We start from the raw sequence: 24,545 nt of genomic DNA, 5'->3' as shown, positions 1-24,545 counted from the left end.
ATATGGCATATATTTATATTTTGTTAGTTTATTGAAGTCCTGATGTGACTAGAGGACAGATAGAGGGCATCTTGTGCTCCATTCACTGTAAACGTATGAGGAAAATGTAACCTTGCCTATCCACGGGGTGTTTATGTCTCGTGTAATTTCTGTTTGAAAATCTTAGAACTGTCTCAGTGTTTCTCTACTTACACAAATTCCTTATGAAGAAAATTACTAAAACAGACATATTTAAAATGGCAGTTAAAACATACTTTACAAGCGATGCATTCTACAAAATTAAAGATTTATTTTTGTTTGGCCATATGAGTAGCACTGACACCTTCCTGCAGTGCAGGCTCCATTACTCATGTATTATGCTTATATGAAAGCAGAGATGAAACATGCAGACATACTGGCAGCATTCAGAAACAAATGAATATCTTCCGACTAGTGACAATTATTTTTTGAGCACAAAAACAACTTTTGGTCATACATGCCCATCTCAGAACCATAGAAGACAAAAAAGGAGTTAAAAGTGACTGCAGGTTAAGCCCAATTGATGGATGGAAGACAGCTAAAAACAATTTTTTTCTCTTGGAGAAAGCACCATAAATAACACCATAAAGACAATGGAAGTCCTGAATGAAAGATTAAATGCCCTTCACCATATTTCTATGATGGATATAAAGTAAAAGGCTGTTGACAGCCTGGGTGTTGTTAGCTAAAATGGTTGATAACTTAGATGGCACACATAAATTAGAACAAAAGTGGTCAACAAAAGGGGCATTCAGTCAGTAAATGGTGAACCATCAAAGGTTGAGGACAGTGAGCACAAAGTGGTGGGGGATCAGCACTTAACAGGTGGCGATGGCTGAAAAGACAGTGCCCAATACACAACCTAGCTGAAATGATCTCCTTGTGGCAAGGGCCGAAGGAGGTCGGCCAAGCTGCTGGGAAAGGTTTAATTCCCTGGAGCTTGTTCCCATCAAGGAAAGACGAGTGGTGGTGTTAAAGTGACATCACCTGCTGACAGGCAGCAAAACAGAGATCATCAGAGGGAATGAAAGAGCTAGTGGGCTGACGTAGGAGGATTGCAGCCTTGGCAGCAGCATCAGTGACATCGTTTCCTGTCAGGTCAATGTGACCAGGGACCCACATAAACATCACAGTGGCTCTATCAAGAATGAGCAAGTGAAAGCTTTTCTGGATCTGTTGCACTAAGGGATGGTTGGTGTATAGCACACACAGGCTCAGACGGGCACTGAGAGAGTCAGTGCAAATGACACAGCTCAAAATGCATGGCCTGATGGCAGGGGGGGGGGGGGGGGCAGGGTGGAGGGGGGGGGGGGGGGTAAGCTCAACTGTTAATGTCTCGGAAGCCAGTACTGAAAATCATAGATGCCATTGATGAAGGCACACCCGACACCAAGGTCAGTCCAAGAGCCATCAGTGTACACAGCTGTACTATCGTGAAGTTCCGTGCAAAGGTCAAAAAACTTACATCAATATAGCAAGTCAGGAGTAGTGTGCTTAGGAAGCGAATGAATTCCAAGGTGAAAACAAGCCGCTGCATGAAACCAAGGTGGTGAAGGATTCACACCCATTGGGAAAATGGCACGTAGCATGAAGTTAAGCTGCCAGAGTAGTAGCTGAAAGTGAACTCGAGGAAGTAACAGAGAAGAGGGATGTGCCCCATCCTGGCAGTCAAAGGAGTCATCGAAGAAGGAGGCATAGGATGGGTGACGAGGCACAGCAAGCAAATGGAATGTGCATCTGCTGAGGAGAACATCATGTTGGTATGGCAGCAGTAGTTCAGCAGCTCCTGCATACAGACTCTCAACCAGGTTAGTGTAAAAGGCACCAGTGCTCAAAGGATGCCACAATAATGGATTGTAGTGTGAATGCATAAGATGGATGGATGTGGAGGTGCATAAATGAAACAGCCATAGTCTAGTTTTGAATGGGCAAGGGACTGGTACAGACAGAGGAGGATGATCTGATCAACTCTGCAGGATGTACCACTGAGGACGTGTATGACATCGAGGGAACACATACAGCGAGTGACCAGGGAAGACATGTGGGAGGACCAAGAAAGTTTCCTATTGAGCATGAGCCCCAGGAAATTCGTAGTTTCAATGAACAGAAGAGCAACAGTGGAAACGTGAAAGCCATTGTCGATGCTCAATGAATAAAGATGATTGAGATATTGCTGAAGATGCCCTTCAGGGTGACAAGCCTGTGGAGAGCTGTAATAAATCACAAAATCATCAACAAAAAGGGAGCCAGAGATGCCCAGTGGGAGACAGGGCATAATAAGGTTAATGGCGATAGCAAAGAGGATGACCCTTAGGATGGAGCCCTGAGGCACACCGTTTTCCTGGATAAAGGTGTCTGATAAGACAAAACCTACATGTACCTTGAAAACTCTGTCTTTTAAAAATTCTTGAAGGAAATGGAGCATGCAGCCTCATAAGTCCTACATGTAAAGAGTATGAAGGATACCAGTCCTCCAGCAGGTGTGGTAAACTTTCTCCAAATAGAAAACCACAGCCATAGTCTGGAATTTCTGCAGAAAACCATTCATGGCATGGGTTGACAATGTGTCAAGGTGGTCAACTGTAGAAAGGCATGTTAAAAATCCACATTGTGCAGTGGTTAGTAAATTGTGAGACTCAAGCCACCATACCAGCTTGGCACATATCATACATTCCATCATGGCAATAACTATAAATATGACCATGGCTTCACACCAACGTCTGGGAAATATGAGATTTGTTGAGATGCCATTGTACATATGAAGGAAAAAGTGCTTGCCCACAAGACAAAGGTTCTGCAAAATCTGAATTTGTACATCGTTCAGCCGTAGGGCAGAGGATCAGGATGAAGTAAGAACATTATCTTGTTCCCTCACTGTAAGAACAGTATTGTAGCACTAACAATTCTGAGAAGATAAGAGTATCACTCGAGTGTCCTTCACTCATTTCCAATGGACAAAGACAGGGAGACAGTGGGTGGAGCTCGAAATCTCCACAAAATAGCCCAAGGTGCTGGAGATAGCAATAGGATCCACTATGACATCATCTGCTACAGTCAGGATGAAAATGGCAGAATGGACATTGGCCCCAGAGAATTGTCGATGGTTGGTCCACATAATAGAAGAGGGAGTAGAAGTGTTAAAAGAACTAGTAAATGAAATCCAGCTAGATTTTTGCTATCCTGAAGAATGCGACTATGCTAGTTACACAACTGTTTATAATGAATGCAGTTTGCCATCTTAGGATGACAGTTAAAAATGCAGAGAGCACTTTTCCATGCATGAACCGCATCACAGCATGCCTCAGTCCATCAAGGGACTGGAACATGGCGCGGTATGATGAAGTGCAAGGAATGGAATGTCCTGTGATGGTAAGGATAATGTTGGTAAGGTATTCCATCTGGTCATCACAACTGTGGAAATGTCATTCATAAAAGGTCACCATGGAGAAATAAAGGCACTAGTTGACCTTAGAAAGCAGCCATTTGGGTTTGCACATAGGTGGAGTAGGAGTCAGCAAATGGATAGCTCACAGGAAATGGTTGCTCAAGTACATGACAGAGAGAATGGACCACTCAAGGCGATGGGCAATCTGGGCAGTGGTCCAAATGTGAATGGGAATCGGTGTATGTGGAGTCTGAAAGGAACATGGGTGCTCCAGTGTTAAGGTAGATGAGGTTGAATTGATTGCAAAGGTCAGCCAAGAAGGCACCTCTTGGAAAAATTCTCTAAGAGCCCCAAAATGGATGGTGTACATTAAAGTCACCGAGCAATGATAAAGGGGCAAGGGAGCTGCCCTTAAGCCAGAGGAAGTCTGCTCTGGTGACACTGAATGACGGAGACATATAAATGGTACAAAGAGAACTGGTGTTGCAGCCAGGTATTCAGGGAGATGGTGTGACTATGAACATCATTCCGGATGAGCAGCAGGACTCCATCATTAGATGCAATGCCGTCCTCTGGGGATGGGGCATGAGGGGGGTGGGAGATCAAAATGGACCAGATAGAAATGTGAGAGGTCAAAGCAGTCATGAGGGTGGAATTTTGTTTTCTGAAGCAGAGAACAAGTGGACGCAATGATTCCAAGAGCAGCCATAATTCTTCCTGGTTGAATCTAAGGCTGCAAATGTTCCATTGGAGGAGAGTCATGATGAGGAAAGGGAAGTGGGAATAACTGAAGGGGTGTCACCTTGGTGACTGCTGAGTGACAGTCTTCAAAGACTCTCTGCTACAGGATACAGAGGCTGGAGGATCTTGCTCCTTGAAATATACAGAGGCATCAGCATTCTCCTTTGGTTGGTCTTCAGAGTACAGGGCATAAAAATGGTTGACAGTGCACACTGGCAACACGGAGGTCAGCCAGGTGAGGGTATGATGCAGTTGAAGAGGATCTCCAAGTTGGTGAATAAGTGCCTTTGTTTGATTTCTTGGAGCCTTTGTGGTTGTCAGATGATGATTCAGATGTTTGTTGGCTGGAGGGACGCAAAAAGTCTTCATGGGAGTATTCCTTCTGCCATTTCTGGCCTGCTGATTGTGTAACACGTTGTTTCACCATGTGGGGTGAAAATTTAGTTGCTTTTTGTGCAGCCGGAGGAGGAGGAGATGGACATGCTACCATTACAATGAGCAATTTTACAACTGCAGTGCTGAATTTGCGACCACATTTCTGTGTGGCCATGTCCTTCACAGAGCAAGGCCTAGCAAGAATGGTACTGCAAGCACCATATGCTAAAAAGCAGGCTTTCTGATTACACAACAACTTGCAAGCAACAGGGTAAGGCACTTTCTTCTTCATCTGAGTCTCCTGGATGGCCAGCTCATCAAATTATATGGGACAATCTTGGGAGGAGGCTGCACGGCCGCTACTGCAATTCATACAGAAGGGAGGAGGAGGTGGACAATCGCCCTAGTGAGCATTCCTACCAGAAGCTACACATTTGATTGGGTGTTGACAGGACATTCAAGTATGGTTGTAACAATGACACTGAGAGCAGCACATGAAGTTTGCACGGTATGGTTGCACTGTGATAACTTCATAGACTGCTTTCATCTTGGATGGGAGCACTACTCTATCAAACGTGAAAAAAAGAGTATGTGTGGACACAATGACATACTACCTTTCTCATCACCTTATCGATTGCAGTGATACCCTGATGAGAGAAGTAAGTTTGGATTTCTGACTAAATCAGACCATTGAGCAGTCTAGTGTAAATAGTGCCATGCAAGGAATACAGTGTTCGATGGGCCTCAACAAGAACATGATAGCCATGGAGGAGCAAAGTAGCAAGCAGTTGTTGTGCTTTGGAATCACAAATAGTCTCCAAAGGCAAAGTGCCATTGTGTAAACAAGAATGGGATTTCACAGGGCCAGCAATGACATCAACACCTTTCTACATAATAAATGGATTAACCGTAGCAAAGATCTGACCATCTTCAGTACACGAAACTATGAGGAACCAAGGTGCAGCTGGGAGGGTCTTTGATTTGTTAGCCTCATTCCACTTATATTTTCTAGACCTAGAATGTGAAGATGATGTTTTGCTCATTGTGAAAGAATCCACCATGATTGTCAGCATCTCTGATGGCATGCTCCATCCAAGAGGGGGTCCACTCAGAGCGGGTCTCACCTGTCTTAGGTGACTGTTCATACCTCAGGTCACACCTCCCAAACACCTGACAGAGGGACCAATTGGCAATTTGGGAAGGCAGTCGCTCCTTCCTGGGCCTGGCCTGTACCAGGGGAATGTGCGAACATTACCTGTCAACCTGGGGCTGGGAATCACACATTACCCAGTCACCTGTTACATGTAAGACACTTGGTCCAGCCCTCAGGAGTTCACGGGGAGGAAGGAGAAAAAAAGAAACCTTTAACACCAGATCGGAGGAAGGATAGGAGAAGAGAAACAAAGAAAGAAAAAAAGAACAATAAAGACAGTCAAGGAACTGTTCTGATGTCATTCTACTGATAATGCAGAATTCATTCCCAAAAACATCCCAGCTATGTTCCCAAAGGGAGGAGGAAAGCAGTAGCAAGAGGATAGACATGCGGCGTAAAAAGGAGAAGATGCTGCAAAGGCTAGGGCCTTGTGTCAGCCATGCATGAACTCACCAAAAATGGTGAGCCCCCTCGGTGTAGTGTCAATTTCGTCCACTACAGGCAGCACCAGTAAAGAGGCTCTTCCTATTGTGACCCAGTAGTAGATAACACTTCGAGTATGGGTTAAGTGTGGAAGGGGCAGATACAACGCCCTGTCACATTAAAATGCTTGATCATATTGTAATTATTTTTACAAGAAAATCATGAATTCAAGATCCTTAGTGCATAATATTAATGCATTTTCATTCTCCTGATCTCAGCATCTGTATAGTAGCAAATTTATGGTCTTGGAGTCAGTTTTCTGGGCATACAGAAGAGAGTGCAAGAGGCATAACAGTATGTTCATGTTCTTGGAGTCATCAATGGGTATTCCTAGTGTGTGCAGTGGTAGTGTAGAGAGATGTGAAGAAACAGTGCAAAACTTATATTGTAAGTTAGTTTGTGCAAACCATATAGGAACAAAAGAACATTGTACAATATGGATCGACCACATGAGACAGTGCAGTTGCTAAGACAATGACTTCATATTTGGGAGCACTGAATTTGCTCTGTCTAGCCACCCTGATTATGTTTTTAAATATAATTTCAAGCAAATGCTGGTATAGATCGTAGTTTTCACAGGAAGGCCACAGCAGACTGCCCGTCCTAGCCTCATAAAAGTAGCCTTATACAGGGTGAGTCACTAACTATTGCCACCAAGAATAACTCTGAACGTATGATAGGAGCTGAAGAAAAGTTTGTGGCACAAAAGTTGCATGGCACAACAGGTGCCATAATATGATGGTTTTTTGTTGCTAGGTGGGGTTGCTTCAGAGATATGAAGGTCAACTTTGCTTTTTCAAATGCCCTGCTATGGTTGGGTATTTATTTTCTGATAGTGGCTATCAAGATGTATCCAGTGATGAGTAAGAGTAAATCAATGAAGGTCACAAAGGTGGCACAAATGTCCATTTACAGAAGTTGTTCAAAGTGTTGACCATTGGTATCAATGCAGTGCTGCAATCTTCTTATCATGAATTGAGTGGTATTCCTTATCACATCAGCACTTATTGAAGCACATACTCTGACAATTCTCTCTCCCATATCTTCAGATGTAGTTGGAACATCTTTATAAACAATGTCTTTTACGAATCCCCAAAAGAAAAAATCCAAAGATGGCCATGACACATCTCCTTTGTGTCCAATCCAATGTTTTCGGAATTGTCTCTGCAACTCATTTCTATCCATCAGTGAAAAATGTGCCACACACCCATTGTGTTGATACCACATTCTGTTCCTTGTTCCTGAAGGTATTTCTTCCAATAAGAGACCTAATGTTTCTTGCAGGATGTGGTGTTCTTCCTACTATTAAGATTTCCTTTGATGAAGTAGGGGCCTATAATTCTGTCCTCCAGAATCCCACACCATACATTCACCAACCTCAGTTTCTGGTGTGCAACTCTCTGCAGCCAACATGGATTTTCAGTTGCCCGATGGTGCATGTTATGCAAATTAATCAGTTCCACAGTTTGTGAATGTAGCCTCATCAGTAAATAAAATCAAATTAATAAATGTGTCATCCCTCTGAATCTGAAGTTGGGCCCATCAGCAGAATTCAATGTGACGCATACAATCCACACCTGTTAATTCTTGGTGGAGACTGATATGGTAAGGATGATATTTATGGTGATACAGAACATGGACAATACTACTCTGGCTCATGCCAGATTCCCTTGCAATTTGATGCGAACTAACACAAGGATCTCAAACCACAGTGGCAAGAGTACCAATTTCCATTTCTTCATTAGTAACTTTCCTTTGCCAGATATGTTTCTGATGCGTTAAACATCCAGTTGTCCTCAATTTATCATACACACCTTTAAATGTATGACATGTAAGGTGAGGACATCTTTCAACATATATGTCTCTAGCTCTCACTGAATTTCGTTGGCATTCTCCATAAATGAGAAGCATATCAACTTATTCTTTGAAGGAATACATCATTCACATTCACTTGACTTGACAATACTAGTCTTACTATTCCAATTAGTGTTGTATTGCGAAACTGTTGAATGATGTTTACATGTCAATGGCACATTAGATGGATACGATGTATTTGGCAAATATTTACTATTTGCATGTAATATGAGAGAGAATTGTCAGGGTATGTGCTTTGATAAGTGCCAAAGTGATAAGAAATGCCTCTCAATCCATGATAAGAAGATTGCAGCACTGCATTGATACCAATGGTCATCACTTCGAATATCTTCTGTAAATGGACATTCATGGCACCTTCTTGACCTTTGCTGACCTCCAAAGACTTTACTGTTACACATCATTGGATTCATTTCAATAGCCACTAATAGAAAATAAGTACCAATCTATAGCATGGCATTTAAAAAAACAAAGTTGACCTTCATATCTCTGACACGACTCCACACAGCAACAAAAACCCAATGTCATATTATACCCCCCCTCCTCCCCCTCTCCTCATTGTCTCATGTAACATTTGTCCCACAAACTTTACAGATACTATCATACTTTCAGAGTTATTCTAGGTGGCAATAGGTAGTGACTCAGGCTGTATATTCAATGTGTTTGTGTGTTTCAACTATCTATTTCCATTGTTTTTTGTTGATAAATCCTGTATCATTATCAGATGATCTCTGGATTAGTAAATGAATAAATAAATTTCAGCTCCAGTGGCTCCAAGCAGTGCAGACTTGATCAAAGTGAACTCTACCTCGATATCTTTGAACTTGACTTCTTGGAATGATGGTGGATGTCCAATAACATCACTTGTTGTAGAGTATAAACAAAAGAAAGCAATAACATGGACACTTGTTTCGAATAATATCAAAGTAGAAAAAGCAGAATTCTTAGTACTGGATTTGGATCCAGAAACCTGGTACACATTACGCATTACAGCTCATAATAGTGCTGGATCAACTGCAGAGGAATACAACTTCGTAACACTTACATATGGAGGAGGTATGTAGACATTAAGCTCTTACATACATGTTAGCTATATTGTAAGTGATCGCATGAATTATAAATGGATGTGGCAGCAGTGCGTATTTAGATGTGATCAGCAGCATTAAAACATGCATTATTTGTTGAAAAACAAAGACATTTTTTACATTATGTTACTGCTACATCCACTTGTCACAAATTTTGCGTGAGAGTCATAAAATTTAGCAGTCAAGACCAAATCTGCAGGAAAAAACACACACATGTGTTATATGTGAACATAGCATGAAAATATAGATATTGAATGCAAAGTTTTCCAAGATGGAAATTCCATCTTTAATAGCCAAAATCAGTTTTACTTAATCTGAAGTTCTTTCCCACTGGACTGTTCATGCTGAACATAAAGAAATTGACCAATTTACTTCAGATTTTTATGTGGTACTTTAATAAATGTTTGGATATAAAAGGCAATGTCCTGTCTGACTGACTCACTCATCATCACCCAGCCTAAACCACTAAGGAAACAAACCTGAAATTTGGAGAGGGTGTTAATCTTATACTGTAGGCATGATTTAAGAAGAGATTTTTTGAACTTCCTTCCCTAAGGAGGTGAGTAGGAGATGAAAATATATATTACTATTAAGGCAATTTTAAAGCAAGACCTACAAAAACTGGTATTTGGTTACTTGGTCAGAAATAAGGAAATGCATGTTCATTTTGGGAGCTTTTACGTGTATGGGAGTGAAAGTTTTATTTTATTTTTTAAAATAAATCATTATTAAAGAACAACTAAAGTATTTTAAAGCTACATTTATGAAAACTGGTATTATAAATAAAAAAAATACATATTTCAGGGTTTTTGAAAATTAATCCCTAAAGGGGTGAAATAGGGCCTGACTGATCCACTGACTCATCATCATCCAATTCAAAACACTAAGAACAGAAACTTGAAATTTGGAGAAGTTGATCTTACACTGTAAGCATTGTTTACAAAGGGTTTTTTTAAATTCCGTCTCTAAGGGATTGGAGTAGGAGATAAAAGGTTTTTTTGAAAATGTGTTGCTACTAAGGCAAATTTGAAGCTAAAACTACGAAAATTAGTGTTTGCTTTCTCAGTCAGAAATAACATGTGTTTAAGCATTTTTGCAAAATCAATCATTAATGAGGTAAGAGCAAGTAAATTTGTTTTGTTGGCAGAAGAGCCAACACCGTGTTACTAGAGGAGGCCGAAATGCAAGCGTTTTAGCTCACCCAGGCTGGTATGAGGAGGGAAGGACTATATTGATGTGAGATCTGGAACATGACAAGGAATTAGAATTCAGAAAGTGGACGTAATTAGTTTGATACTTAACTTTAATCAATTAATGCTGAACGTCGCTCTTGACGGTACATGATTCACAATATTATCAGTTCAGAATACATTCTTGAAGAATATGTCGCCTTATGCATTATATGAAATTATTTCATTATGGAAGAATATTCAGAGCTAAATAAATAAAAATTTGTATTTAGCGTCTTGGTTAGAAATAAAAAAATATGTGTTTCAATGTTTCTGGAAAGTTAACCTCTATGGAAGTGGGATAGGGAATTAAAGTTTTTAAGAAAATATTTCTTTACATTGAAAAAAGAATTTAAAGCTAAACCTATGAAAATTTGTATTTCAATTCTCAGTTAGATACAAAGAAATATGTGTCAACAGATAAGAGTTTCTATGGAAGTATCACCACTAGAATGCAAAAGTCATGCTTAACAAAAACCTTGGAATCCAGCCAAAAGAATCTCTTTTTGGCCAGAAATATATTCAGGATAGACCATGCTTCCATGGCCTTAATTACTGAGAAATGCTTAGAAGGAACTGCAATTTGCAAACAACATAGAAATATGAATGAAGAAAAAAAACACTCTGTGCAGCCCATACAATCTACACAAGTGAAGCAGTGGGCACTAAGCTAGTAATATACAGTGGGAAAACTTTGTTAGCAAAAATTTCAGCAAGTTTTTGACTAATGTACTTCAAATTTTTAAACAATATTCTAATAAACATCCAGACAGACAGAGACTGTATATTTTTTAAATGAAAATGTACAGGTTTTCTGTTAAAACTGACTGTAGTTTCAATTATAGTATTTCGCACAGTTCCAATCTGGATGGATGATTCATATACCATAGCAGTATACTAATCATGAGCTGATAATCCATAAATACAACTTTCATGCTTTCTATTAAAGCTGACTGTGAGGATGAAAACAAAACAGCACATTCTTGTGTATACAGTTTTTGCATAGAATGATATGTAAGGAGAAAATATTTGCAGAAACAGTTGGTGTAATAATTTAAATGCCTTGCAGTCATAAGTAAAACTGAATGAGAGAAAGAAAATGAACCCACGTGTTTTCACAGCACAGCACAGGACAGCACAATATATTTTTTTAAAATAGTTCCTACAAGGGCCTACACTCTTACTTTCTGGCAGGAGATGGAAGAAGAGAATAAAAAAGCAAACAAAATTACAAGAACTGAAAGGTGAGAGGCAAGCCATCACCATATCAATGGCAGACAAGTCATAGTCTGTGCATCCATTTCCTACAGCTTGGTGACTATAATGCTTGGCAGCACTATTCTGTGCTACTATAGTGGGTAACCAAAATATCGAATATAAGCCACCAAAATAACCTATTTTAAATGTAACATATTTTAAAACTCAAAAAGCATTATGAGAATGAATTAATAACATCATGCAGAATTAACTGGAAAGCCATAGTTTTCAGACATATTGATATTGACTTTCTGTCAGTATTGATCAAATATACCTAATGTTGGTTATTTCCTACACTTAAGTCTGTAGCTGTGGCAATGGTCATGAGCATCTTTTTTTGTCTTCAGCAATGTATATATAAAGGTGATGTAAGTCAAACATTTGTACAGTTGTTTTTAGAATATAGAAAACTATATTGTCTTATTGGCTTTTCCACAAACTTTTCAAGGCTTTGATTTTTGTGGAGACAATTCTGCTAGGGGAAACTAAAATATTATGTCATTAAGTCAACTACTTTTGTTTATGCAGCCTCCCCTAAAAACGGGATGCAATGGTCTCATAAAAAATCTGCACTATAGATCTGAAAAGGAACTCAGGTGTCTTGATACAAATGCTAGCTCATGTTACATTATTTAATTTCTTGAAAAATCACAATGTGTGGTAAATATAGCTAAAGGTGACATAGAATTTGTTATAGAAAAATGAAGAACATTGTATAAAAAGTAGACAACTGAATATCAGAGGTTCCTTAAAGACCTCTTTGTATCATTATGTGTGCCTCATAATAAAAATCTAGTACAATGAATAGCTAATTACAGTAAAAAATGACAATATATTCCGTGTGAATATTGCTTTCTTAAATATTAAAGAATGTAAAGTTCTAGGTGAAATAACAACAATATGGAAAGTATAGATTGCTACTCACCATGCAGGAGAGATGTTGAGTCGCAGATAGGCACACTGAAAATAATACAAGAAACATTTAAGCTTTCAGATGAAGTCCTTCCTCAGAGGTTGAATTCTCACACATTTACACTACAATATCTCATGTCCATGGCTCCAGGTGCCAAGGACTGACTGACTGTAGTACCCAGAGCCATGAGCTTGTGTGTGTGTGTGTGTGTGTGTGTGTGTGTGTGTGTGTGTGTGTGTGTGTGTGTGTGTGTGAATGTGTATGTGTGTGCGTGTGTCTGCGCATGGGCGCACGTGTGGTGGAAGTTTGTTGTGTGAGAGCTCTACTTCTGAGGATAACTTAAATATTTATAGTAGTATTTTCTTTGTATAATTATAACAATTCAGAGAGGACAGATTGCTATTCACTAATAGAAGAGGTGTTGATTTGCAGTCAGGTACAAAGATTCTTGTTTAAGAATAAGGAATCCCTTTCAGCAGTTTGATAAGTAACTCTGATGTCCTGTATGGTTGCATGAAACTCTAAAGTTTCTTCTTGCTTGGATGTTAACATTATTTTTACTGATCTTCTTGTTACTGTTCTTGCCAGTGAGTGTGCACATGCTGTCTGTTACTGTGTAATGTGTTTGAGTGTACATAAACCTACTTCATCAATCCTGTTTGTTTGCCAAGAATTTACCCTCCCTTCTCCTCTAGGTTTGGGTTGTGCAACAAATTATGAGGCTCAAATAATACTAAAGCCCTTTGTGGTAATAAAAAGTTCATGTGCATTTAAGGAGGCCTAGAAATCCAAGGCAGTCTGTCTTGAAGAATGAGCCACTGGACTAGTCTCATCAAGCAATAGGTCATCCCACTTGTCGTCATCAATGAAACCAATGAGGAATTTATGCCTCTGTGGCAATTTCAAAGTCAAACAGCTTATTTGGTCTGCCCCCTAGTGTGTCATGTATGCCACCAGGTCTATGGCATAGGAATATCTTGTTAATCTCCATACACTGTTCCACAAACTGCAGGAGTGCAACCTTTAGTGTAAGCTTTTCCAATACAAGGTGTTGGAAATCTGGGGCTTATCTAAGCAAGAAGTTATGCATATGACACATCAGTATTTAGTATGCTTTGACAAATTGAGTGTGCCTAAGACACTGAAATAACTTCAGTTGCTTTTCAGGAAATAATAATTTCAGTTATGAATGATGTGGAAATTTTTCATCCCTCTCACCCTCCTTCAAACAACTACAGAAGTAAAGCACCCTGTCTAAATTGGATTGTATATATAAAATTAAAGCAGCAGCTTTTCCAACATCATAGTTAGTGGAAAACATGTCTGACAGGCCACTGATATTTGTCCTAGCATGGAGTCTTTCCAACAGGTTGCTGTCCCAATGACATAGTCAGTTATGTTTGAAGTGGACACAAGATCATTGTGACTGGCTGCTGAATCAATGGAAAGGTATTGCCTGGCTTGATGAATCAGGTTTTGTCTTGTCCAGTATGCCATCATTAAGATGAACAGTTACTTGAAGGATGCATCATACTGCAGATGCAAGCTGATAGTGACAGTATTACATCTTAGGAGACATTCAACTGGGCTTAAATGGGGCCTGTCATAGTAATAAAAGGCACCATGGCAATTGTGAACCACATGAACATTACTGTAGACCACCTGTGTCCCTTCATATTTGATGTCCTCCATGATGACAGTTGCTTCTTCCAGCAGAATAGCTGTCCATGTCACAAGGTGAAATTGTGCTACAGTGGTTTGAGGAGCATCATAGTGAACTCACAGTGATGTCTTGGCTAGGAAATTCACCTGATCAAAACCCAATGGCACACATCTTGGATGCTATTGGGTGCAAGCTTCAAGCCTACTAACAAATGGCCCATAATTTACAGGGATTACATGTCTCATGTGCAGACATTTGGTGACACATAGTTCTGGAAACATACCAAGGTCTTTTTGAATCTGTGCCACACAGAATTGCAGCTCTATTACATTCCAAAGGTAGACAAATGTGGTATTAAACAGGAGTCATAATGTTTTGGCGTATCAGTGTAGATAGGGACATCAAAAGTGCGGCCCTTGGCTGAGGATGATATGCAAAAAATCAAGTAGTAACTCTTAGTAATATTTTGGAAACTTGGCCTACACCATGAAACAATGGTACAGGTTCCACAGTGGATTTACGGATCTATTCCACATAATCATTGGTGGTGGATGTGATGTCCATCTGTCCCTTATGTTGTAAAAATGCATTTACTGCACCAGAGACCACTATCCAGGCACTGACAAAAATTTTGGACATTAAAGGTCTACCTCAAACCATTTTTGCAGACATTGGTGCTCAGTTCTCATCTCCACTGTTCAAACAGTTCTATAAACATAGTGATATTCAGTATTTTTACACAGTCACCATTTCATCCCTAGTCAAATGGAGAGTTGTACAGGTGTTTTAGACCTATAAACATCGAGGATGGGACAGAAAGTTGTACTTGTTGTGTCTGTACAACAGAAATGGGCATGCTGTTTTATAATGAAGCAGAAAGAAATTGCCGGTGTGGTTGGTGACAGGAGGTGATAGTGCAGCACAGTAGCTGTCATCACAAATTATAATGTCTAAACCTGTAGACTTGTAAAATACTTAATGTATTTGAAACCTTTAAATACATCAAGCTCAAAATAGCTCTTACATTCAATGTGCTGTTCTCCAAATTGGTTGATCAGTTACTCTACTGCATATTATATGCATTCATATTTGCAACAATCAATTTAATAAATCCATTTGTAATACATGGTGTTAACTACCATGAAAATTTCCAGTTATTGACTTACATTATTTTAATTTTTTTATGTCCAGAGATCAAAATTTTTCAACCCAAAATAGGAACTGTGGCCAATGCTTCTTCACTTCTCTTCCTTAATTCATCAACTGGAACAGTTACAACAAATCCATATCCAGATATTCACCACAATCACATCTGTCATCATGTTCATTTGTGAGGCCCCACTTGCTCAGGTTTGCCTTCACTGGTGCTACTCCCGTCTTGACATGATTGAGGCTACTCTTAATCTTCCATCTCAAGTTCTCACCAGTTGGTATCCTCTGTAGTGGAGAATAGTCATTTGGAGGCTCAGTGAGTTCTCTGCTCAAGAATCTCTTGTGGAATTTCAGCCTTCCAGGCCCACAGGTAGCTCCAGACAAGGCGTGGTGTAGTATTCATTGAAGATATGCTTAGACATTGGAGCAGGGGCGTCCTAATTTGGAATAATATGAGGGTTGGAACTTTAATAGCTTGTACAAAATAGATACATGTTTCAAAGTTTTACTGGCCATCAAAGTAGTCACCAGCATTGTGTATAACCCATTGCTAGTGATGTGGAAGTTGTAGGATACTCGTAGCAGTGTCAGTTGTGGTGACAGTTAGAGTGGAACAATCCATTGCCCAACAAATCTGTAGCTGTTCTGAATCAAATGCCGTGAAGTGTTTCCTTCAGTTTAGAAATTGAGTTGAACTTACGAGGGCTTACGTCAGGGGAGAGCAGTATATGACATAGCAATTAGCAGCCCCATCAGTGAAACAAATCAGTTACCACTTGCACTGTAAGTGCTTGAGCATTGTCCTGCAAAATAATGGTCAGGTCCTGCACAAAGTGTCATCACTTCTGTCTCTAAGCTGGTCGTAGGTTGTGTTCCAAAAATGAAACTCACAAATAAAGTTATTACACTAACTCTTTATCGCCAAGTTATCTCCTAATGATGAACATTTTACAGCTGCTTTTTTTCCCTAACAATTTGGTCAATTAACATAGGGTCGTATCCATTATTAATAGCTATGGATTTTACTACACTCACAAAATTGCCTTTGTTCACTCTGCAGTCCATCGTACCATGAACACACCTTTAGAACAGGATTGTTTAGAAAAAGAAATATATTTAGTAAAATCCATAGCTATGAACAATGGATAAGACCCTATGTTAATTGACCACATTGTTAGGGGAAAAAAAACAGCTGTAAAATGTTCATCCTTAGGAGATAACAAGGCAATAAAGAGTGAGGGTAATAACTTTATTTTTATTGCATTTTTTGGGGAATGGATCATACAAGATAAGGAGACTTCTACAGAAGCAATATGGTTACAGAGTTGGCTTTTCCATAATCAATAGCTTAAAACAAAGAGTGCTTCATACTATTGGGACACGGGAAGAACTTGACAGTAAATCCGGAGTTTACAAAATTACTTGTAACGACTGCCCCAACTATTATGTTGAACAGACAGGTGGAACCATTAAAGTAAGATATAAAGAACACATGCTAGGTAAAAATGGGGAAAACATGTACAATTTCACGTTTGCTAGACATCTAATGCTCTTACATCATACACCACATATACTGGATGATGTAGAATTGCTTCATGAACTGAGTAAGTGTTAAACCTGGACTTGTTTGAGGAATTAGAAATTTTCAAACATCTATCTCAAAAAGATGGATTTATTCTTAACAAACAGGTGCAGCTTGGAAACAAAAATTTTCTGGATTGTTTCAAATCCCTTCTTGCTCTAAAGTAATATAGTCTGGCTGACTAGAAGCTAGTTTTCTTGTCTGTTGATGCTGGTGAAATGCTCCTTTCCTGTCTTGTTGGGATTTGATGTATTTTTGATGATTGTTGTTCACAGTTTTCCATGTGTATATGTTGTTTAAATGATGTGTTAGGTTTTTATTCATGACAACCAATGGTTTCAATTTACTACAACATTTTGTTTGTTTTTGCTAGTATGTATCCTAGTCTTTAATATACATGAGATTCTCGCACATAACACTAGTGCCCTCTCTCATTGGATATGTTCCTTAGTGCAAACTTCACCTGCTTGACATTAGGACATAGAAAATTGGTGTTCATATTTTTAATTGGTTATGATATGTTTTATTTATTAAAACAGAGGGTTTGAATTAACACAACATTTAAAAAATTTATGTGCATGTGTATGTATCCCGGGTTTTAATGTATGTGAATGTCTCATACATACCACAAGTGCCTCTCTTGTTGAAACTGTCTGCCCTAGTGCTTCCACACCCTCTTCACAGGCTAAGTACTGATAGTATGCCATGTTCGCATTGCCTATCTCATCATAATTTTGCTGTACAAATGAAGGTGATATTTTAATTTTAACTACTGATGATACCTTTTGCACGATTGTTTTACGCATCTCCATTGCAGGATTTGATTGTAGTAAGTGACTAAAAGTTTTTGTGCTCATGATACTTTGGTAATTTTCATGGTTACTTAAAGGTATAAGTGCTTGTTTTTTTTCTATCTCAGTTATGTTGCTAAGTTTTTTGCTAATGAAGGTGTCTTCCTGTTCAGGTGTATTTTTGATTCTGATAAAGGTATACTTAGATATTCCGAAACCGTGGTCAAGGAATCGTTTGTGTCATTCCACTACAGTTGAATGACTCACACTGTACTCCCTCTGCCACCAAAAATCAAATTATTCCTCATTGTTCCTGCTTATTTGCCTGCATGTTCAGCAGCGGACTATAACTTGTGTGACCACCTTCTCGTCGGTGTGAAACCACACTGGCGCCATGCAACATCAAATGGTCCGCACACATCAGTCTTTGTACCAATAGATGGCACCACCATACCTGCAGTTATGTGGTGCCACATTACATGTAAGGCAAATGTCGATACACTGACCAGGTTTCATTTGAATGAACCTCATATATATGGCATTTTTCCTCTAGCCATTCCTGCTTTGCCATTTTGCATTTCCTGTCAGTCTCATTTTCTACATGTCCTTATTGCCTTTTGACTGCTTAGCTTGTTATGCTTTTGTATTTTCTCTTTTTGTCAATTGCATTCAATGATGAGATAAAGAAATTATTCACATAGTTAAGGAAGAGACATATGTTGGTGTTAGTACAGTATACCTATTAGAAATAGCCTTCAATGATTGTTTCTGCCTATTTATGTATAATCTGGATTGTTCCACATTTCTGAAGGCTCTCTTTCAGGATGGGTTTTGCTGAACATAATGTGTGACTAAATAAATGAATGTATGAATGGAGAAGACAATTTTATTGTGATGGGGACTGTAATTTGATAATAAGAAAACGGAGAGAAAGAAAAAATGTAGGACTGCAAGAACTAGGGGAAAGGAATGAACGAAAAGCCATATTGTTGACTTTTGTACAGAGAATAATTTAATCATTGGTATCACTTGGATTAAGAATTATGAGTGAATATCATATATGCAGAAGAGTAGTGGAGACATCAGAAGTTTTCAGAGAGATTATTTAATGATAATAGAGAGAAAGAGAGAGAGTGAGAGAGATAGAGAGAGAGAGAGAGAGAGAGAGAGAGAGAGAGAGAGAGAGAGAGAGAGAGAGATATTCCAAAACCAAATTTTAAACTGCGCAAAATATATCCAGGGGCAGATGTAGACTCTGACTTTACTTATGATTTGCCTGTTAAAACTGAAAAATTCTAGGTGCTTCAGTTCAGAACCACATTGCTGTTACGGTTGTGGGTTCGAATCCTGCCTTGGGCATGGTTGTGTGTTATGTCCTTAGGTTAGTTAGGTTTAAGTAGATCTAAGTCTAGGGGTCTGATGACCTCAGATGTTAAGTCCCATAGTGCTTAGAGCCATTTGAATCATTTTGTGAAAAATTGTAGAAAGGCAAGAAATTGAGGAAATGGATAAACTGAAAAAAAACAGGGATTGTTAAGAGTTTCAAATTGTGTATAAGGAAACCATTGATGGAAACAGTGGAAATGAATCATTATGATGGCAGGTTAACATTAATGGCTACTTCTGTATTAGAGCTAATATTTCTGTTTACACAGTTTTAGTTTAGCCATGTTTCTAACTTGTGCAGAGTCTCCAGAAATAAGGTATTTTTACAAATCCAGTTTATATATTTTCTTAATTGTTGTCAAATTTACTTTCAGCCACAATTTCACCCGATACAGCAGAGCATTCAGTATCTGGGGACAAAACATTTTATAGTGATCTTTTGATAATAGGACCAACAGCATCAGCAGTTATTGTTCTTCTCGCAGCTGCCACTGGTCTTTTCATGTATCTCAGGAAAAATCAAGAGATGTTCTCATCAAGTCCATTTGGAGGTATTGTTATCAAACAGCTACACATAAGTGTCAATTAATAATACCTGAGATGAAACTAACCATGTCAACAGCACTTCAGAATGTTTGGTATTTTGACTCTACCCCTCTGTACATTTATGATATTATATTCCTTCTACTTATGGGACAAAGACAGCTCATTAACATTAAACAGTCTTTTCTTAATTATAAAATCAAACATCATGTGGACCTATAAATCTTTGATTGCAGAACAACTTTTTACACGAAAATGTTCTAAATGTTGAAATATGAGTGTAAAATAATTCATCAAATTAAATTTAAAAAAGCAAAACGTCAAGTATTGTACATGTAAATTGAAAATATTTATATTGATTCAAAATTTTTACATGGCGAGTAACATTCTTGGATTCTTATATTGTTATATTATAAATAAAAAGAAACTTACATATTTATAGTTATATCTAGTCTTTCATGTGTTTATAAAACAGAAAGAAACTTCCACATGGGAAAAATATATTAAAAACAAAGATTCCAAGACTTACCAAGCGGGAAAGCGCCGGCAGACAGGCACATGAACAAAACACACAAACACACACACAGAATTACGAGCTTTCGCAACTGGCAGTTGCTTCGTCAGGAAAGAGGGAAGGAGAGGGAAAAATGAAAGGATGTGGGTTTTAAGGGAGAGGGTAAGGAGTCATTCCAATCCCGGGAGCGGAAAGACTTCCCTTAGGGGAAAAAAAGGACAGGTGTACACTAGCACACACACACACATATCCATCCGCACATACACAGACACAAGCAGACATATTTAAAGGCAAAGAGTTAAGGGCAGAGATGTCAGTCGAGGCGGAAGTACAGAGGCAAAGAAGTTGTTGAAAGACAGGTGAGGTATGAGCGGCGGCAACTTGAAATTAGCGGAGGTTGAGGCCTGGCGGATATCGAGAAGAGAGGATATACTGAAGGGCGAGTTCCCATCTCCGGAGTTCGGATAGGTTGGTGTTGGTGGGAAGTATCCAGATAACTCGGACGGTGTAACACTGTGCCAAGATGTGCTGGGCCGTGCATCAAGGCATGTTTAGCCACAGGGTGATCCTCATTACCAACAAACACTGTCTGCCTGTGTCCATTCATGCGAATGGACAGTTTGTTGCTGGTCATTCCCACATAGAAAGCATCACAGTGCAGGCAGGTCAGTTGGTAAATCACGTGGGTGCTTTCACATGTGGCTCTCCCTTTGATCGTGTACACCTTCCGGGTTACAGGACTGGAGTAGGTGGTGGTGGGAGGGTGCATAGGACAGGTTTTACACCGGGGGCGGTTGCAAGGGTAGGAGCCAGAGGGTAGGGGAGGTGGTTTGGGGATTTCATAGGGATGAACCAAGAGGTTACGAAGGTTAGGTGGACGGCGGAAAGACATTCTTGGTGGAGTGGGGAGGATTTCATGAAGGATGGATCTCATTTCGGGGCAGGATTTTAGGAAGTCGTATCCCTGCTGGAGAGCCACATTCAAGGTCTGATCCAGTCCCGGGAAGTATTCTGTTACAAGTGGGGCACTTTTGGGGTTCTTCTGTGAGAGGTTCTGGGTTTGAGGGGATGAGGAAGTGGCTCTGGTTATCTGCTTCTGTACCAGGTTGGGAGGGTAGTTGCGGGATGCGAAAGCTGTTTTCAGGTTGTTGGTGTAATGGTCGAGAGATTCAGGACTGGAGCAGATTCGTTTGCCACGAAGGCCTAGGCTGTAGGGAAGGGACCGTTTGATATGGAATGGGTGGCAGCTGTCATAATGGAGGTACTGTTGCTTGTTGGTGGGTTTGATGTGGACGGATGTGTGCAGCTGGCCATTGGACAGATGGAGGTCAACATCTAGGAAAGTGGCATGGGATTTGGAGTAGGACCAGGTGAATCTGATGGAACCAAAGGAGTTGAGGTTGGAGAGGAAATTCTGGAGTTGTTCTTCACTGTGAGTCCAGATCATGAAGATGTCATCAATAAATCTGTACCAGACTTTGGGTTGGCAGGCTTGGATAACCAAGAAGGTGACGTAATCCCATTCCTGATGTCCAGGCGGAGCTTCAAGGAATCCTCAGAACCTTAGGCCCCCTACAAAACCTTTCACCTGACTCCATCAAACTCCTCACCCCACCGTCACCTCGCACTCCTACCTTCTACCTACTTCCTAAAAATCACAAACCCAAACATCCTGGCCGCCCCATTGTAGCTGGTTACCAAGCCCCCACAGAACGTATCTCTGCCTACGTAGATCAACACCTTCAACCCATTACATGCAGTCTCCCATCCTTCATCAAAGACACCAATCACTTTCTCGAACGCCTGGAATCCGTACCCAGTCTGTTACCCCCAGAAACCATCCTGGTAACCATTGATGCCACTTCCCTATACACAAATATCCCGCACGTCCAGGGCCTCGCTGCAATGGAGCACTTCCTTTCACGCCGATCACCTGCCACCCTACCTAAAACCTCTTTCCTCGTCACCTTAGCCAGCTTCATCCTGACCCACAACTTCTTCACTTTTGAAGGCCAGACATACCAACAATTAAAGGGAACAGCCATGGGTACCAGGATGGCCCCCTCGTATGCCAACCTATTTATGGGTCGCTTAGAGGAAGCCTTCTTGGTTACCCAAGCCTGCCAACCCAAAGTCTGGTACAGATTTATTGATGACATCTTCATGATCTGGACTCACAGTGAAGAACAACTCCAGAATTTCCTCTCCAACCTCAACTCCTTTGGTTCCATCAGATTCACCTGGTCCTACTCCAAATCCCATGCCACTTTCCTAGATGTTGACCTCCATCTGTCCAATGGCCAGCTGCACACATCCGTCCACATCAAACCCACCAACAAGCAACAGTACCTCCATTATGACAGCTGCCACCCATTCCATATCAAACGGTCCCTTCCCTACAGCCTAGGCCTTCGTGGCAAACGAATCTGCTCCAGTCCTGAATCTCTCGACCATTACACCAACAACCTGAAAACAGCTTTCGCATCCCGCAACTACCCTCCCAACCTGGTACAGAAGCAGATAACCAGAGCCACTTCCTCATCCCCTCAAACCCAGAACCTCTCACAGAAGAACCCCAAAAGTGCCCCACTTGTAACAGAATACTTCCCGGGACTGGATCAGACCTTGAATGTGGCTCTCCAGCAGGGATACGACTTCCTAAAATCCTGCCCCGAAATGAGATCCATCCTTCATGAAATCCTCCCCACTCCACCAAGAATGTCTTTCCGCCGTCCACCTAACCTTCGTAACCTCTTGGTTCATCCCTATGAAATCCCCAAACCACCTCCCCTACCCTCTGGCTCCTACCCTTGCAACCGCCCCCGGTGTAAAACCTGTCCTATGCACCCTCCCACCACCACCTACTCCAGTCCTGTAACCCGGAAGGTGTACACGATCAAAGGGAGAGCCACATGTGAAAGCACCCACGTGATTTACCAACTGACCTGCCTGCACTGTGATGCTTTCTATGTGGGAATGACCAGCAACCAACTGTCCATTCGCATGAATGGACACAGGCAGACAGTGTTTGTTGGTAATGAGGATCACCCTGTGGCTAAACATGCCTTGATGCACGGCCAGCACATCTTGGCACAGTGTTACACCGTCCGAGTTATCTGGATACTTCCCACCAACACCAACCTATCCAAACTCCGGAGATGGGAACTCACCCTTCAGTATATCCTGTCTTCTCGATATCCGCCAGGCCTCAACCTCCGCTAATTTCAAGTTGCCGCCGCTCATACCTCACCTGTCTTTCAACAACTTCTTTGCCTCTGTACTTCCGCCTCGACTGACATCCTTGCCCTTAACTCTTTGCCTTTAAATATGTCTGCTTGTGTCTGTGTAAGCTTTCATGTGTTTAAATAGATGAAATCTGAAATGCTATTGTCTCTATTCATATTTCTGCACAGAATACAATCCTATTGTGTTCATCATATCAGACATTATTTTCATCTTAATGATATGAAAGGAAAAATTATTTGATAAATATAATAAATTATAAGACAGATTTGCTGGCTGTTGGTTACCTTCATGCACTAAAATGTTATGTACTGATGATGGAAACCTAAACATCTAAAAGTGATGACATTATCATAGCTTTTGGAACTATTAGTACCTCCATCGAGGAGGAGAGAGGCATAGGTACATGGTATTCTCTGCCACACATCATACAGTAGCTTGCAGGTTATCCATGTAAATGTAGATTGGGAAGGCTAAAAAGGAAACACAAGTCACTGCGATCCTAGGTTGTGAAGGGCCCACCCATCAGAAGTAGGTATTTCTCATTCTTCGACAGTGTTGTCACTTTGACTGTTACATGCATTTGTCATTAACACTAAGCATTTTTTCTTCTGAAGATGATAACTGGCTAGCAATTCTCTCTTGTAATCATTATTTTCTTCTAATTTTTATTTTTAAAGTAATTTTGTATTCTTAATCTAATTTAATGATCTAATGCCTGGTACATTATTTGTGTTGTTGCTGGGATTTCCATGTAACTGCTTGTCAGAAGTACATACAGAAACAACAATATTGCCTAAGTAATTTGTACAAACTAGTATCTGGGCTGTTAACTGTTAAAAGTATCATTGAAAGATAGCAGGTGTGGAAGCACTTCAAAATGGCGAATGCAAAAATTTGAGTAACCCTTGATGGGTGCTGATAGCCAGAATGCACTGGGACTGTTCATCTAGAGGTAACTGCACAAGTAAGCATCTCACAGATCAGTCTTTGAATAAAAGTGACCAGCAGCCATTTTGTCCATTAATTCTTCAGGACATGACAAATGAAACGAGTCACTCACAGTTTGTGGGTTCACTGTTGACTTAAAGTCTGTTGTTTTCCTGATGGCTTCCTTATGATGACTAATGACGATGCTCATTGGCTGGCTGCAATGGATG

General features: G+C 40.2%; 1 protein-coding gene across 1 annotated transcript in view; it reads left to right on the top strand.

Annotated features, from left to right (window-relative positions):
• Window positions 1–24,545, top strand: part of LOC126298390 (Down syndrome cell adhesion molecule-like protein Dscam2) — a 206,124-nt gene that overhangs the window by 160,048 nt on the left and 21,531 nt on the right. Inside the window, exon 13 of the mRNA XM_049989697.1 lies at window positions 19,460–19,636. Coding sequence (XP_049845654.1) covers window positions 19,460–19,636 — 177 coding nt within the window. The remainder of the gene's footprint in view (window positions 1–19,459; window positions 19,637–24,545) is intronic.

This window comes from Schistocerca gregaria, chromosome X (genome assembly GCF_023897955.1).
Source record: "Schistocerca gregaria isolate iqSchGreg1 chromosome X, iqSchGreg1.2, whole genome shotgun sequence".
Classification (NCBI taxonomy): domain Eukaryota; kingdom Metazoa; phylum Arthropoda; class Insecta; order Orthoptera; family Acrididae; genus Schistocerca; species Schistocerca gregaria.
This window is presented reverse-complemented; position numbering and strand designations above follow the sequence as displayed.